At 38.5% G+C, this 18342-nt stretch overlaps 1 protein-coding gene across 6 annotated transcripts in view; it reads left to right on the plus strand.

Moving 5' to 3' along the window:
• NR1H4 (nuclear receptor subfamily 1 group H member 4) overlaps positions 1-18342 on the plus strand; it is a 92137-nt gene that overhangs the window by 49204 nt on the left and 24591 nt on the right. For 3 of the 6 annotated variants that reach the window (XM_004089421.2, XM_012509851.2, XM_012509850.2), the window contains 4 exons: positions 10329-10481; positions 12434-12567; positions 14055-14153; positions 14486-14585. In XM_004089421.2, coding sequence (XP_004089469.1) covers positions 10329-10481; positions 12434-12567; positions 14055-14153; positions 14486-14585 — 486 coding nt within the window. The remainder of the gene's footprint in view (positions 1-10328; positions 10482-12433; positions 12568-14054; positions 14154-14485; positions 14586-18342) is intronic. The other 3 variants (XM_004089419.2, XM_003269905.3, XM_004089420.2) reach the window with 2 other exon arrangements.

Consider the following 18342-nt stretch of genomic DNA (forward strand, 5'->3'; position numbering starts at 1 on the left):
ATGATAATGGTGATGGTGATGGTGGTGGTGATAATGATGATGATGGTGATGGTGGTGGTGATAATGATGATGATGGTGATGGTGATGATGATGATGATGGTAATGTTGGTGATGTGATGATGACGATAGTAATAATCATGTTGATAGATAACCTATATCAAGTGATTACTATGAGCAGGCACTGTTCTGGGAGGCTTTATATGTACTAATTCGTTTAATCTTCAGGACAGTCTTTTGAAGCAGGTATCTATAGATTGTCATGAGGATTAAATAAATTGATACGTGTAAAGTACTTAACACAGTTCTTCCCAATGGAAAATCCTCAATCATTGCCTGCTATTATTACTATTATCACTGGCTTGTTGTGAATTTTAAAAAAAGGGATATTATTTTTAAAATATCTAGCTCTGTACCTGGCACTCTTTTTAAAAAGTATTTTTTTTTAAATTTCAATAGCTTTTGGGGGTACAGTCGTACAAATGGTTTTTTGTTACATGAATGAATTGTATAGTGATGAATTCTGAGATTTCGGTGTACCCGTCACCGGAGTGTATACATTTTATCCAATATGTAGTTTTTTATCCCACACTTTTCTGCCCTCCTCCCTTCTGAGTCTCTGAAGTCTATTATGCACTCGGTATACCTTTGCATACTGATAGCTTAGCTCCCACTTGTAAGTGGGAACACATGGCATTTGGTTTTCCATTCCTGAGTTACTTGACTTAGAATAATGAATGGCCTTCTGCTCCACCCAAGTTGCTGCAAAAGACATTATTTTATTCCTTTTTATGGCTGAATGGTATTCCATGGTGTATATATACCACAGTTTCTTTATCCACTCATTGGTCGATGGGCACTTAGGTTGGTTCCATATCTTTGCAATTGTGAATTGGGTTGCAAGAAACGTACATATGCATGTGTCTTTTTATCTAATTACTTTTTTTTCCTTTGGGTAGATACTCACTAGTGGGATTGCTGGATTGAACGGTAGATCTACTTTCAGTTCTTTAAGAAATCTCCGTACCGTTTTCCCTAGAGGCCGTATTAATTTACATTCCCACCAACAGTGAAAAGCATTCCCCCTTCACTACATCCACACCAAAATCTATTATTTTTTGACTTTTTAAAAATGGGCATTCTTGCAGGAGTAAGGTAGTATCTCATTGTCATTTTAATTTGCGTTTTCCCGATGATTAGTGATACTGAGCATGTTTTCATGTGTTTTTTGGCCATTTGTGTGTCTTCTTTTGAGAAATGTCTATTCGTGTCATTTGTCCACTTTTTGATGAGATTTCTTGATTTTTCCCTTGCTGATTTATTTGAGTTTCTTATAGATTCTGGATACTAGTACTTTGTCGGATGCACAGTTTGCAAATATTTTCTCCCATGCTGTGGGTTGTCTGTTCACTCTGATGATTATTTTGCTGTGTAGAATCTTTTTAGTTTAATCAGGTCCCATTTATTTATTTGTTTGTTTTTGTTGCATTTGCTTTTGGGATTTTAGTCTTGATGTACCTGACACTCTTACGTGCTCAATAATCATTAGATGTGATTTTGTTGGTGAATTCTTATTTGTTATTCCTCTGTTCATCCAGCCTCCCCAGTTTGGGTCATACACTGTTTTCAAAACTCTCCCTCTTCCTATTAATTAACCCAATTCTTTATTCAGCAAATATTATTAAGTACCAATTTGTATGCCAGGCTCTATTCTAAGCATAGGAAATGCCTTGGTGAGCAAACCAGACCGAATTCTGGCCTTCATGGTCACCACTCTAAAGCAAAAGCAGAAAAACAGTCTACATAACTCAGCTAAAGTAGACAAAAAGAGAAAACAGTCAAGCAAACAAAAAGATTAAGAAATATAAAATTAGTAAAAGAGTATTGAAAAGAATATATAGAAAAATGCAATGGCAATAAGATGATTTCCAGGAGATATGAACTGACATTTCACATAAACATACAGATGATGAAGCAAGACAAACTAAGATGATAAAAACTAAATTTAAACAAGAAAAAATGTTTAAAGTAAACATATAAGCAATATGTATAAGTAGTGATTAAAAGAAATGTCTTAAAGCATAAATTGCTAAATGAGAAAAGTTACAAATCTACACCCAAGAAAAAATGGAAATAGGAATTTTAGCAGCAGTTTGTAGGTGAAAGGTTTAACCCCACAGAGCAAATGAATTCACCTGGGCTCAGGTAGCTACAAGTAGCATTGGGCACCTCCCAGTGCTGGAATTCACCTATTAGGAACCCAGAACACCCCTAGGAACCCCAGGGAAGATGCTGGGGAGCAGGTGCCAGTCACTGTGGGCCACCAGCTTCTGGGGGTTTGCCTACATGGCACTTTAAATGGTCACTGAAGGTATCCAAAGCCAAACTCCAGCACAGCTTGGCTGTCCTCATCATAACCCCTGTCCTCATCCACTCAGCAGAAACCCAGTAGGTCTGATGGTGTCAGTGAGTTTTTGCTTTGTACTCCTTTAGACTCCTTCGTCACTTAATAAGCATTTTGTCAAAGCAATAAGTGCATGTGATTCCAGAGTCAAATGGTAAGAAGGGCATATCATTAGAAAAAAGCCCCACCCCTACCCTCTTCAACTGCTCCTAGAGGCAACCCCTAAGAACCACTTCAGTTTTCTTTGCTTTTTGTATTTTGTTGTTTCTTTCTTTGTTGTGTGGATAGTCTTTATTTATTTCTGTAGTACCATCTTCCCTCCCAACAAACATGGAAGAAAAAAAGAAGGGGCTGCTGGGAAGAAATGCCCTGGGGGACACACCTCTCCAATCTCTGCAGTTTTGAAGAGGGATTGTTGAGGTGGAAGGCTTGGGGATATGGGGAAGATGGCCAGCCCCTCCTCTTATCTCCCAGGTGGCTCTTGGCAGCCTTTTAAAGCTTAAACTCATCAGTTATTTTGGAGACGATGTTTTTAAAAGACTTGGAAGTCTGGGATATATGCTTAAATGGAAACTGGTTGAGATATCTCCAAAGCAATTTTCACACCTCCATCTTCCACTGTACTGAGTTCTCTCGGTCCCACCGTGGCTGCATGCACAGCAGCATGCAGTCCTTGTACAGTCTCTGGAGTCTGAAGGAGTTCCATTTGGTCTTATCAATGATCTGCACAGCTACCTCTTTCCTAGTTAGGGTGTGTCAGGCCAACTGCATGGTGGCCAAGTTACCCTGGTCGATGGTCTTGATGAGCCAGTAGTTGCCAATATGGGTATCCTCAGCAGAGATGCCTGAGAGGTCCTGCAGTATGTTGGATGATAGGGCTTGGAGTCAAGGTGTCCTGAGGTAGGCTCAAATTTGGGAAAAGCTGATTAAAAGCTTGGTCCAAATCATGTCAAAAGAATATAACTTCCAAAGTCCACTTGATGACCTAATCTTTATAATGAAATCAAAACACAATGCCAGAGAAAAATAAAAATAAACAAAAACAAATGCTAACACACTAAATTTAAAAAGAAAAATGAGAAAAAATTCTTATAATGTCTTTGTATAGTTTTGGTATTAGGGTAATGCTGGCCTCATAAAATAAGTTAGAAAGTGTTCCCTCTGCTTCTATTTTCTGGAAAAGATTGTACAGAATTGGTATCATTTCTTCTTTAAATGCTTGACAGAATAAACCAGTGAAACCATCTGGGCCTGTTGCTTTCTGTTTTAGGTTATTAATTATTGATTCAATTTCTTTAATAGTATAGGCCTATTCTGATAACCAATTTCTCCTTGTTGAGTTTTGATAGGGTTTATCTTTCCAGGAATTTCATCTAAGTTAGCAAATTCGCACTCTTGGAGTTGTTCATATTTCTTTATTTTCCTTTTAATGTGCATGGGATTAGTAACGATGGGCCTCTCCTTCATTTCTGATATTGGTAATTTGTGTCTTCTCTTTCCCTTTTTTCTTGGTTAGCCTTGCTGGGCTTGGTTAGCCTAGCCTTATTAATTTTATAGACCTATTTTATTGAATCTATTAATTTTTATTGATCTATTTAAAGAACCAGCTTTTGGTTTCAGTGGTTTTTCTCTATCATTTTCTTACTTTCAATTTCATTGATCTCTGCTTTAATTTTTAGTATTTTTTTTTTGCTTATTTTGGATTTAATTTGTTCTTTTCTAGTTTCCCAAAGTGAAAGCTTAGATTATTGATTTTAGATCTTAATCAGTATATGCATTTTAATGCTATAAGTTTCTCTGTAAACACTGCTTTTGCTACATCCCATAAATTTTGATAAATTATATTTTCGTTTCCCTTTAGTTCATTTTCACTTAGTTCTTTAAGTAGTCACCTTTATGTCTTCTATTTGCATTATGTATAAACTTTTAGAAACGCTTTGTGATGTAAGATATGTTATATTCCTATACTTCTCTAAATCAAAGTTAATCTCTTCTAAGCTCACAACTCTCCCGGCTGATGTGAAATTCATTTGGTCTATGTTTGAGAATACTCCTTCCTCCAGGATCGTGCGCAAACCTCAGGATCATGTTCAACTTTGAATTGGTCCCTTGAAAGTGAATAACTCAGCCACAGTCCAGCATGGACATCTTACCCCAGGGTTTTCAAGGCCATGGTTCTTAGTATCTTCCTGTCCTTGTCTCAGAGCTACATCATTAGAGATCTGTCACTCCTCTAGAAGCTCTTTATTAGTGCTGGTTCAATACTCACAGAACCTCCCAGACTCATCCCATTCCCAATTCTACAAGCATTGCCCTTCACCTCCAACACCTTTGAGATGATCCAATGTGACCGTTTCAAAGAGAGGTCTAAAACAAAAATCCTATGTGAGAGTTATCTTTATTTAGAGACAGAAAAATTGCAGCTTTTGTCCCAGCAAGTGAACAAGAGTTTCCGCCCTCTTGGGATGGAAAAGAAAATGAAAAAGCAATAGAAGCAAGAAAAAAGCACACATAAATACCTTGATCAGTTATCCTTTCATCTTAATGTTCCTCCTACAATTATTGCAAAACAATCATTTATGAACTCAAACTGGGGATGGTAACAAGTTTGTTGTGGGCTGGGCACTTGCCATGCTGTGTAAAACCTGGGTAGATTCATGTCTCAAGATAATTTTTAAAAATGTAAACTTCCTACTAAAAGGACAGCATAAGGCAGTGGTTAAGAGCACAGAGTCAGGTGGGCACAGTGGCTCATGCCCGTAATCCCAACACTTTTGGAGGCTGAGGCAGGAGGATTGCTTGAGCCCGGGAGTCTGAGACCTGCCTGGACAACATAAGTAGACTGAGTCTCTGTAAAAAAATTAACAATTATTAATAGCTGGGTATAGTGGGGTACACCCATAGTCCCAGCTACTCAGGAGGCTGAGGTGAGAGGATTGCTTGAGCCCAGGAGTTTGAGGCTGCAGTGAGCTATGATTGCACCATGCAATCCACCCTGGGCGACAGAGCAAGACCTTGTCTAAAAAAATAAAAAGAGTGTAAGGTGTGAGCTTATCAACGTTCACATCTGAACTCTACCATTTGCTCTCTGCAGGACCTTGAGCAAATTAACCTCTTTGTAACTCAGTCTCCTCTGGTAAGAAAGAGATAATAGTATGTGATATTCCCCTTCCTGTGTCCCTGTGTTCTCATTGTTCAATTCCCACCTGTGAGTGAGAATATTCGGTGTTTGGTTTTGGTTTTGTCCTTGCAATTGTTTGCTGAGAATGATGGTTTCCAGCTTCATCCATGTCCCTACAAAGGACATGAACTCATCATTTTTTATGGCTGTATAGTATTCCTAAAACTTAAAGTATAATAATAAAAAAAAGAGATAATAGTAGTATCTGCCTCACTGGATTGTTATGAATAGGAAATGAATTGCCATTTACCATTTTAGAACAGTGCCTGGCACAAAGTAAGCGCTGTATAAGCAGAGACAGACCTAGAAGCTGTCTCTATTTAGGTCATCTTGAATGGAAAGATCTCTAGTTACTCACCTCTGTGTGTTTGCTGCTATTTTAAAAGCTTGTAGACCCTTAAAGTTTTACAACATCAACCAATATTTTATTGATTGCAAAGTAATGGGTGGCCTACTACCAGTGGCTATCAGTATCAGTCACTGGAGTCTGGCACGTGCATGTGTATGTACACATATATGTGTATGACTTGAGAATAGGGTGTAGTATGTGGCTTCCACCAGTATAAAGAAGCATGAGAATTGCCTGAACTCAGGAAGCAGAGGTTGCAGTGAGCTGAGATCACGCCACTGCACTTCAGCCTGGGCAACAGAGTGAGGCTCCATCTGGGGAAAAAAAAAAGAAGAGGCAGAAAAGCAGCGTGCAATATTCTGCAGAATCAAGGAATCCATGTAAAAGTACCATCCTATAGCTATTTGCTTGCTACCCCAGGGATCCCACTGGTGCTACACATTCCCCAGATGGCAATGCCAACCCTGTCTACTCATCCTGTATTACCAGCAAGACTCTGTTCCTCAGTGAATTTCCTTTCCATTCATTTTCAAATGACTTTTCTGATATGAGCATTGTTGAATATGCACAAGAAACAGGCAGAGGTATGTGTATAGATAGATTTGCATAAGTATAAATACAGTATATGTACCCATATTTAAATGATATAATGATAATATTGTGTTGCTATCTCAGAGTGAAAGCTAATTAATTCAGCTATTGAGATGATAATGATTTCTTTTTCAGTTAATACCAGAGTCAAAAAGCCCTGCAGAATGGTTCTACGCACTGTTCCTTTGACTCATCTTGGAAGAAAGAGCTTTATTCTGTTAACTATTAAGCTGTCTATCAGTATCTATGACAGTTTTAAAAGAAATCGTTCCTGGGAGGGGCAGAAGATTATTAGTAGGAAGGCTGACTCATGTAGGCTCAAGTGGACATTGAGGTCATGATTTGGTACCAGGAAAGAAAAAGTCCTTTTTGCTTTCAGTGTCTTAAAATACATGCTTTGGTATTTGCACTCTCAATATCAACACTGATCTGCAGCACAAAGTCTTTTTTTAGACTTTATTTGGTTGGATTTGACATTTAGAAAAATGTTAAGATCTTTCCTACTGAAATTTACACCAGCTGAAAAATTCACAAGCAAGTCCATGACTTTCCTAACCTTGACATCTCTAACTTTTCCTTCAGCCTCTGTTTTCATATTTCATGAGTTACCAAAACCTGATGTTCTCTCTGTTTCCTGCTTTCTATTCTGTCCCACTTTAGTTCAGGCATTGGTAGCCTCTCAGTTGTATTATGGCAATAGTCTCCTCTCTCTAGTCTCCAATACCCGTTCCACATTTACCTTGCTCCGAGGAGCTTCCCAACATACAGGTTAGGTCATACTGTCCCCGTCAAAGCCTTTAATGGCTTCCCTCTTTCAACATGGCAAAGACTCAACTCCTTTGCTTGGCATTCAAGGACACTTAATCACATTCTGTTCCTATTACAACTGCTTACCCATCTCCCACTAATTCTCTCCATACTCTACCCTACCGCCACCAAGATGGAGTATCTACCCTTTCTTGGAATTTTCATAACACCCTGTGTTTGCTCATTTTTCTGAATGTCTTTCCTCCCTCATGGTCCATGTTTCTAAAACCTTACTTATTCTTCAAAGCCCAGATCAAATTCTATTTCCTTCATGGACCCCTCCCTGATTCTGGCTTCTCTTAATTAATCAGGATCACTCCCAGTCTATACAATGCCTTTTCTTCAGGGTGCTTGACTTCTAGCAGTTAGGAAATCGTCATATTATACTTATCTTGCTAGGACAATTTTTAAGTGCCTTCTGCTAGAAAATTGTCGTAAGAAATATGCAGCTCTACATGGGTGCATTGTAATTGCTGCCTCTCCTCCTTAAATGTGGCACAATCTTTACAAGCATATGGTGTGGACCTGCTTCTACATTTCAGTAATTTATTCCTTGTTTAGCTGTCTTATCACTCATGTTTTGTATTATACTGTAAATTTACTGCTGTTTATTCCAACTAAGTATGCAACTCTGAAGACAAGGAATGTCTTATTCATCTTGATATTTCCCAGGTCAGAGAATGCTGCTTTCAGAGAGTTGGTACTTAACAGTAAATTATTTTACTCTCTTGTGACCCAAGGGTGGCAATTGCAAGATAGTAGTTAAGAGTACAGGCTTTAGTGCATGACTGCCTGGGTTTGAGCCTTCCTAGCCAGCTACTAACCGTGTGATCATGGCCAAGGTACTTAAACTCTCTGCACCTTTTTTTCTTCATCTATAACATGGTGACAAATAATACTATCTTCATCATAAAATTGATATAAGAATTAAATCAATAAATGGAGGTAAAGTAGTTCAAACAATAGCTACTAAGTGCTTAATAAATGTTAGATATTATTCCAACAGTCTGTTAAAATAGGAAGGACTCCTCTTACTTTTGACAGAGACATGAAGACACTAGATGCTACATTCCAAGGTGAGCCCATCTGGCAGAAATTTCACAGTGGATATTCAAGAACCAGTTAAACATCTCACTTATTTTGAGGGAATGAAGAGATCAGGAGTTGGAAATTATAGAGAGGTCTTGTAAAGATTTTGGAGCATGTGACTAGTGTGTTGTGTGTATCTTACATCCCTACTGCAAAGGAGAATGTTGGAAGTGGGAGTGTCTGTCCCTCGGGCCACCACTGGAACGTGTAGTAACTTTGTGAGAATTGGAAAATGGTGTCCCCTTGTGCCCCCAAAATGTATACTAAAGAGGTCCTATTGCCCCAAGCCCAGTGAAAGAGTCTTCAAGACTCTTTGAGTAGGTTGACATGTATCCCCTGAAACTGACAGACATGGGGACTTTGTGTCTCACTTTCACCTGAGAAGTTGAAAGACAGGAAGCCGGGTGGCTGACTGCTCATGGATAAATGGGAGAGATTTCTCTGCTCCACAGAGATTGTTAGATCAGAGAAAGCCATTATGGGGTTATCTTAGGTCCATGTGAAGAGAACCACATAGAGTGACCTCAGTGTAAAAATTGTGGAGTGAATCACCAAATTCCTAGATGCTGAAGGAGACACATACCATGGGCTAGAATAGAGATGTATTTGCCTTCATCAGAAAAGTTCAGATGAGGCTGGGCGCGGTGGCTCATGCCTGTAATCCCAGCACTTTGGGAGGCTGAGGCGGGCAGATCACTTGAGGTCAGGAGTTTGAGACCAGCCTGGCCAACATGGTGAAACCCCGTCTCTACTAAAACTGCAAAAATTATTCGGCCCTGGTGGGCGGCGCCTGTCATCCTAGCTGCTCCAGAGGGTGAGGCAGGAGAATTGATTGAACCTGGGAGGCGGAGACTGCATGAGCCGCGATTGTGCCACTGCACTCCAGCCTGGGCGACAGAGCAAGACTCTGTCTCAAAAAAACAAAAAACAAAGTTCAGATGAAAGTATCCCGAAGATGAGAGGTCTGTAAACAACCCAACCCAATGGAGAATGAGACAACTCAGCTTGTCTCACAAACCAGCTTACAGCAATACTAGGCGAGTAACCACCTTCCTGTCATTTCTTCTCTTACCTCTCACAATCTTCTCCCTATTCAACAATGCCTCCTTGACTCTGAAAGTTTCAGGAACTATGGTTAGTCAGATGGAGGAGAAAGCAGAAAGTGGGGAAATGGAGCAGCAGAGTTGAAGCCAGTTACCTCCCTTCTTCACTCTAGGCATCTTACCTGTTAACAGGTTGCAGCTGTGCTGTACCTTCTCGGGAGAGATGTTTGCTTTTAGCTCAAGGTTGGCATATTTATTATTATGCCAGGCTGGCATATAAAGTACTGAATTGAAACCTTGAATGCAATTTTCTCCCTGAATGCCTGGTTAACAGCAACTCACTTTCCAAAACTTAGCTCAGTGCTCACTGCCTATCCTGACCTCTTCATTCCAAGCTAAGGAATCTGTGTGTTTGCTCTGCCGCAGTGCAGCTCTTAGAGCCCAGGCAACATGTAATTTCATTTGTTTAGTTGTTTGTGCATCTTTGTCCTCAGCCAGCCTTTAAACTCTTGGAGCCCAGGGGTGAATTGTTTGCCTTTGTGCCCTCTGCAATTAGTGCTCACTGGCATAGAATTGTCCCCCAATAAAGATGTATGAAAGTAATTTATCTTAGAAAACAAATTCAATTTTTCCTAAGAGAGGCTATAATTCAAACTTGTCTTTATTTCTGAGAGATAAATTAAAAACAACAGGCTTCTCGACAACACAATGTCATATAAAGTATTTGTCACTGGTGTGCTCAAGGATGGCCTGGGTGCTCTCCAGCAGTTGGTGAGAAAATGTCCTGGCATCTCTCAATCCAAACCTGTTTTTTTTCCTCAGAAGCTGTGAGAGGACTTTTTACACTTTTCAGTGTTTCTCCCACAGGTTTCTTCAGGAGAAGCATTACCAAAAACGCCGTGTACAAGTGTAAAAACGGGGGCAACTGTGTGATGGATATGTACATGCGAAGAAAGTGTCAAGAGTGTCGACTAAGGAAATGCAAAGAGATGGGAATGTTGGCTGAATGTATGTATACAGGTATTCACTTCAAGCAATTACATTTCACTAAAAATCTCTTAAGGAGGCAGATGTCAGGTAAACTCATCACGAGAGTGCTACTTCACATATTAAAGAAGGAAACTACTAAGCCATCCAAGTTCTTGAAAAGGGTAATGAACCACTGAAATTGTCCAAACTGTCAACTAAAGAGCATTTTAGTCACCCAAAAGAAATGCCTGTTTTTTTTGTTGTTGTTCTTTGTCGCAGTGAACTATACGTGGAGCCCAGTGGCATTAACATACCATTCCAATAACATGCTTTAATGAGCTACGAATGACAGTCTAAAAGTTTCCTCTAAGTTTGATTTTAATATACTTATTATTTATTGCTTAATTAGCATACAAATTCACGATTGTGGAAAAAAATAAGAATTCTTTATAAGGTATAACTGCCTCTGAATTGTCTAAATAGAGTTCTAAACCAAATCATTTTATTAAGAATCTGTCTTCTCTTAGTGCAGCTTTGAACCAATTTGTATAGGTTTACACCGGAAATTAACTACTCCCAGTTTTAATATAATTTTGTCTTTCTATCTGATAAAGAGACACTGTATTAACTGCTGGCTTTGTGAGGAACTGTAATCTTCATCAAAAATTGGAATGCATGCTAGTATATAACATAATTAATTTTTCATTCTGCAAATTCTACAGACCACTCAAATTCTGAGATATGTCCTGTTTCTCCTCAAAACACAAATAGACAAACAAATGTCACCAAGGGGATGACAGCATTCAGGCAGAGAATGCCACATGAAATAAAAGCCTTCAGAAGGTGACTCCAGTTCTATTGTTACCAAACTGTACAGGCAACTGGGATGGACCCACGGAAATAATGCGTGCAGGTTGGGGGAAAATAGGTCTGTGTAAATAATCCAGCTCTGGGTGGATGAAAATTTTATAGTAGCTGATCACAATCTCATCTTAGCATACATGAAATGAGAGCCTGCAATAGGGGCTGCTGCTGGAATCCAATCTTGCAATGGAAACACTTACTCTGACACTGCACAGCTCATATTGCTCATCACTTAAATATGAACTTGTTCCAGCTGGAGCTCTGAGGACATTTTGCATGAAGCCACATATAGCAGTCTATAATATTTATGAACACAAACTCTTCCAGTAACAGATGCGGGTATTTCATGGTTCTGTAAAATAAATTCCCCGTACAAAGAAATTCCTGAAACTTTGTTTTATTGGCATTGAGAAAAGAGTAAGGACGTTAAATGGGATGAAAGGAAGATTGTTTTACATTATTTTTAATAGCTCTCTTTAAGTGTAAATCAGTGAGGTTGATTGTATGATCATTCAAAGACATTTTTAAAGTCACCTTGTATTATTTTTATTTTTAACTGTATTCTCAGGAATTGGCACTGTTCTCAAAATGAACAGGATTTTAAAAATTTCCCTAAAGGATGTTAACATTTGTTTTTCTCAATAAGTTTATGTGTGTTTAACGTGAAATTCAATATCCTTCTTCTGGTACAGTATGTAAACATGGCTGAAAATAATATTAATGGCATGTTTTAAAACACCAATTTTCACAGTCCCCTAGAGCAGGAACAAGGAGAGTGTCATTCACCTTTTCATTGACTGAATCCCTTGCATTTGTACAATGCTTTCATATCACAAGTTCTTTATATAAAGCCCATTTAAAAATGATGTGATTGCTTTTAGTCTACACAAAACTCTATGAGGTGGATATTATTCCCATTTTACAAATGAGGAAACTGAAACTCACAGAGGTTAAACTGCTTGTTCAAGGTAAAGTCTCAAACCTTGGCCTTCCCTTTTTAAAATGCATAAAAGGCTAGCGTTAGTTCTGTGCCATTGCATAGGGGATCTTCTGGGCCAGGTACCTATCAGTGGTTTTATGACTGCACACCCAACAATACTTTCTGTGATTGGTGAAGTCTCTATGCTTATTTGTTTTAGGCTTGTTGACTGAAATTCAGTGTAAATCTAAGCGACTGAGAAAAAATGTGAAGCAGCATGCAGATCAGACCATGAATGAAGACAGTGAAGGTCGTGACTTGCGACAAGTGACCTCGACAACAAAGTCATGCAGGGTAATAATATGCAATGGTGTCTGCCAAGACTGGCAGGAACTGAGTTTCTAGGTACATAGTGAGCTGGCCAGGAGGCTTTCAAATTAAAGCCACAGGCACAGCTGAATTTCTAGTCCAATTGTTCATTAAAATGGATTCCTAATGCATGCTTTGATGTAAACGTTCAAATAATAACAATGCATAAACTAAAAAGTGAAAGTTTTCCTTCTCTCTGACTCCATTCCAGTCCTACTACCTAGTGTTTGCCAGCAGGAATGATTTGGTATATAAAATGGATTTTTTCCAACTGAGTATTGATGACCATTTTTTCCCCCTTTTTGAGAAGAAAGTCTCAAACTGGGAAGAACGTGGTCTCAATAGAGGCTGTGGATTAATCCTTATAAATGAGTAAAACAGGGTGAATACACGTATGTGGACCAATAGAGAAAAGTCCTACCCACTGAGGTTACAAATTTCTCAAGAAATCCATTGAGCAACTTAGGACAAAATAGGGGAACAGCATCCAAGGTGTTTAGACAAACACATTGTGATAATGCACAGGACATTTGATGGAATTTTATTTTGCCATTAGCTGAAAAACCAATAAGCTACGATTGTCCAAACCGCACCCTTCTCAATATTTATTACATTATTGACAAAGAAAACTTTATCCACATTTAGTTTTACAAATATGTATTTTTGTATTTATTTAAGAAAAAGTATTTTATATGAAAGCATTATTTTGCCACAGTGCTTCATCAGTAACACTTTGGTATAAGAAAGCAAAGAGTTGACATAATTATTTATACTCTTCAAAAGATGCTGTAGAGGGACAAAGAGATGTTTGAGGTCTGAATTGTCCAGATTGTTGACTCTCTATTTTAGGGGTTGACAAACTTTTTTTCTTTAAAGGGCTTTGGCCACATGGTATCTACAACAACTACTCAACTCTGCCATTTTAGTGCAAAAGTAGCATAGACAATACATGAACAAATGAATGTGACTGTGTTCCAATAAAACTTTATAAAATCCAATGGATTAGGTCCATGGGCCACAGTTTGTTGATCCCTCCTCCACAAGAATACTCTTAGATGACTTCACCAGGTGGAATTCATGTAGAATACTATATGAATGTAGTATTCATAGTAGTCATACTGTATGAGAACCTTTCATTAGTTATAATTAAAGCTTGAACTTTCAGTGACCTTCAATATGAATGGGCTCAATAGTCTTCATATCCAGACTACCATTTATTCCTAAGAAATACACAAGTGGAATATTTTGTTATTCATATTTTACAGATAGGAAAATTCAGTGAAATGTGATATGGCCTGCCCGAGGACCCAGAGAAAGAAATTATACACTCTATTAGAGCTCATAGTTCCTGTTGTATTTGTGGCTTTTTTAAAAATAATTTCTGCTATTAGGTACCTCCAGATGAATGCACATATAGAAAGAAGGCTTTATACACACCTTCCCTAACACCTTTTATTTTCTTGCCAGTGTAGGAGAAAACTGAACTCACCCCAGATCAACAGACTCTTCTACATTATATTATGGATTCATATAACAAACAGAGGATGCCTCAGGAAATAACAAATAAAATTGTATGTATAATATCTGAAAATATGTGGGTTTAAAGTTAATATTTTCTAGAGTTTTTATTGCCTTGGAGGTATAATTTATATGTGAATATGTCACTTTGAAATGATTAGAGCCGAGAATTAGACTTTTAAACTCTTAGCAACATTAAACAATTCAAGAGTAAGAAGTCTCCCACCTGTCTTGATAATGGTAATTGCCCTCCAAAGATCTGAGAAATAGTAAGATGGGTTTTCAAATTTTATCATCTAAACCTAGTTTTTCTTTAGTCTAATGGTTTTATATTATCGTTTTCTTATCTACTTATTAATCATTTGTTTTTTTTCTTAAAATTTAGTTAAAAGAAGAATTCAGTGCAGAAGAAAATTTTCTCATTTTGACGGAAATGGCAACCAATCATGTACAGGTTCTTGTAGAATTCACAAAAAAGCTACCAGGTATTTTTTAAATAATCAAAGTTAATATTTATTGAGAGTTTAAATATGTGCCCACAGATTAGATTACCTATTTTACATACGGTGTTTTAATTTTCAAAACATTCCTGTGAGATCAGCTCTATTTTCAGTATTACTTTGCCAAGTATTTTCACATGTACTTATTTTGCTGCTATTCTCTACAATAGTCTTGTGACATTGAGAAAGGCAGGTCTGTTCTTTGTAAAATGAAAATCATTTAATAACTGATTTAAATTAACTGTTGAACTACTATACCTAAGATGTTAGAACTAGAAAGGATATTTAAAATAATGTATAATAATTCTTTCAAATCAATAGATTAAAAATTGAAACTTTGCAAAGTTGTCATTCACCCATTTATTCCTTCAATAAGCAGTTGTTGATACCTACTCTATACTAAGTGCCTGGCTATTACCTTCAGGGAGAGTGATCAAAGGTGATAATAGGCCGAGCGCGGTGGCTCACGCTTGTAATCCCAGCACTTTGGGAGGCCGAGGTGGGCGGATCACGAGGTCAGGAGATCGAGACCACGGTGAAACCCTGTCTCTACTAAAAATGCAAAAAATTAGCCGGGCGTGGTGGCGGGCGCCTGTAGTCCCAGCTACTCGGAGAGGCTGAGGCAGGAGAATGGCGTGAACTCGGGAGGCGGAGCTAGCAGTGAGCCGAGATCGCGCCACTGCACTCCAGCCTGGGTGACAGAGCGAGACTCCGTCTCAAAAAAAAAAAAAAGGTGATAATAATAATAATAAATACACATACATACACATACACACGAAGTGCTGTTTGAACACCGAGGAACTGGTTGCTAATTGTGTCTAGGAAAGATGGAGAGACTTCAGGGAGGATCATATTTGAGTTGAGTCTAAAAGAAAAAGAAGTTTTCCAGTTGGCATGGAGAAGAAGCAGCATTCCAAGTTGAGAGATCTGCTTGTTTTTTTGTTTTTGTTTTGTTTTGTTTTGTTTGAGATGGAGTCTCGCTCTGTTGCCCAGGCTGGAGTGCAATGGCATGATCTTGGCTCACTGCAACCTCTGCTTCCCGAGTTCAAGCAATTCTCCTGCCTCAGTCTCCTGAGTAGCTGGGACTACAGGCACACACCACCATACCCAGCTAATTTTTGTATTTTTAGTAGAGATGGGGTTTCACCATATTGGACAGGCTGGATTCAAACTCCTGACCTCAAGTGACCTGCCCGACTTGGCCAAAGTGCTGGGATTACAGGCATGAGCCACCATGTCTGGCCGAGAGATCTGCTTGTTATAAGGCACTGAGGCATGAACAAGAATAGGATTATTTGAGATAGGAGAGAAAATTCAGTGTGGTTACAGCATAGTGTCTGTGGTGGGCTCCTAGGTTAGACAGTAAGGTAAGTTGGTACCAGACTGATGAAGACCTGACTAAGGAATTTAATCTGCGTCCCCTGGACAGTAAAGAGATTTTGGTGGTTTTTGTAACAGAGGGAAATGATGAAATTTTTGTTATACAGAAATGACTTAATCAGGTTCATGTAAGATGAATTTGAATGGAAAGGGCCTGGGGGCAGGGAAGATCAAGTAGTATGCTACTGCACAAGTCCAGGCAACAGGGTTTGAAATAAAGCAATAGCAGTGGGGAAGAGAAGAAGAAACAAAAAGAAGAGAGATTCAAAAATTGATAGGGTTTGAGGAACAGTTGTATGTGTAAGGTGAGGGAGAGGGACTTACTTATCCATGCTCATTCTGGTGGTGCCAGTATAGAAACTAGAATGTGGGAGTCTTCTTATATCCCAGCCTCAAATTCTTTTTGCCACATTATTAATGCTATCTAAGCTAATGGGTTTTAGTTGTTTCAGTGTTTATTAAAATATTGGTGTATTGAAATCCCATAGTCTAGAAGAGTATAATAAATACCTTGTTTAGCAGCATAATACTATAATATTAAATTATAGAAGATAACTTCTGACATACGATTTTAATTAAACATGTTAATTTGCCTTCTTTTTGCCAGCATTATGCTATTATTTTATTAAATGTGTCACAGATAGACATAAGCATACATAAAACTCATAAAGTGTGAGGAGAAATTTCTCACTATCATTGAAACACTAATATGCTCTCTTTATTAACAATGAAAGAGGAACTTAATTTACTATATGCTAATTAAACCGAAGGCAATCTCAATAAGAAACTGGATTACATAAGAGTAAAAACTGTGCGGGAAAGAACTGGAAAAGGGAGATGTTTTTGGTTATTTATGGGAAGAGATTTTTTAAGTTCAAATGGTCAGTTGGTTTTGAATCAAGAAATAATTGAAGACAAATAAAAACCTTATTCATAAGAAGGTAGCTTATCTGAAAGCAATAGCAATATCTTGGCATCTCTTAATTCCCAGTGCCTAGCCTAGTTCCTGAGGGAGCGAGTACAATTAGTGTGTGTTCAATGAGTAAAGCAGAAGGAAAAAATTTAAAATATGGAAGGAAACAAAAGGCAAAAACCCTTGAGAAGGAAAAAAATTGACAATAATGACAGAGATAGCATTGTTACAACTAGTAACAATAGGGATATAATACCAGTACTGGAGGGATATTTTGTGAAAAACTGAATTGAATCATTCCATTCACTATTCATTGAGCACAACCTGTGCCAGGCACTGTCCAAGGTGCTGGAGTCCCTGAGGGCAATAAGACATGGCCCCTTTCCTCAAGGAAGCTCTTAGATTCTCTAGGATGGTGGCTCAATCTTTAGCGTTGCTCTCTTCTCTATACTCCCTTTGCTATTTAGTTCTTCCTAAGCCATTTAGGCCCTGATGGTGTTATCTCTATTCATGTGAGTGTATGTGCCAGCATGCACATGAGCTTGTGTTTTGTTTCCCATTCATTCATTCAATCTGTCAATTATCCAACAAATAATTCTTAGGTACCTGTTATGTGCCAGGAACTGGGGATAGAAAAGTGAACAAAAAAGGCCTCTGCCCCCAAGAAATGTACACTCCAGTAGAGGGTGGCAGACAATTAACAAATAAGCAAATAAATCTATAATATCATGTCGGGTGGTGATAAGTTCTATAAACTAAAATAAAGCAGGTAGAGACTAGTAGTGGTGGGGAAGGTATCTTAGATTGGGGAATGCTGGAGCAGAGGCTTGATTGCAGGAAGGAGCAGGGCATGGGACATGGGGATATCTGGGAAGAACATTCATCTCTGAGGCAAAAAGAGGCTTGTGTGCTCACAGCAGGGCCGGGGGTCAGTGTGGCTGGAACACAAAGAGTAGGGGGAATGAGGAGTAGAAAATGAGTTCAGAGAAGCTGTTGGGACTGTATCATATAAGCCTGGATAACGACTTTGAATTTTCCAGGTAGTGTTATATTCCATCAGGTTGGCAATTCTTATCATATTTTTCTGATTTTCCCCCACCCTGTGTGTTGCAGTACTGAGTTCAGAGCAGATACATCGACGTGACTTTGGTTGGCTGTTTTGGGCAAATACTACCCATTCTTTAGCTTGACTAAAGACTCATGAGTTAGCCAAATATTCTGGATGCATATAAAGTTTTTTTCTGGCTTGTAGATGCTTCCAATCTGCAGAGTTAACCCTGTCACATCAGGTGTGACTAATATAATGGCTCAAAGAAAATCTGCCTGTGTCTAGTTTCTGAGGGGTTCTTCATCTGAATCAGTGTATCTATACCATAATATATGTATCTGCTTGGACTTGACATCTCCTTTTGCCCAGCTTGTTTAATAAATTCTGCTCAATGAAGATAA

The sequence above is a fragment of the Nomascus leucogenys genome, chromosome 10 (assembly GCF_006542625.1).
Source record: "Nomascus leucogenys isolate Asia chromosome 10, Asia_NLE_v1, whole genome shotgun sequence".
NCBI classification, from domain to species: Eukaryota; Metazoa; Chordata; class Mammalia; order Primates; family Hylobatidae; genus Nomascus; species Nomascus leucogenys.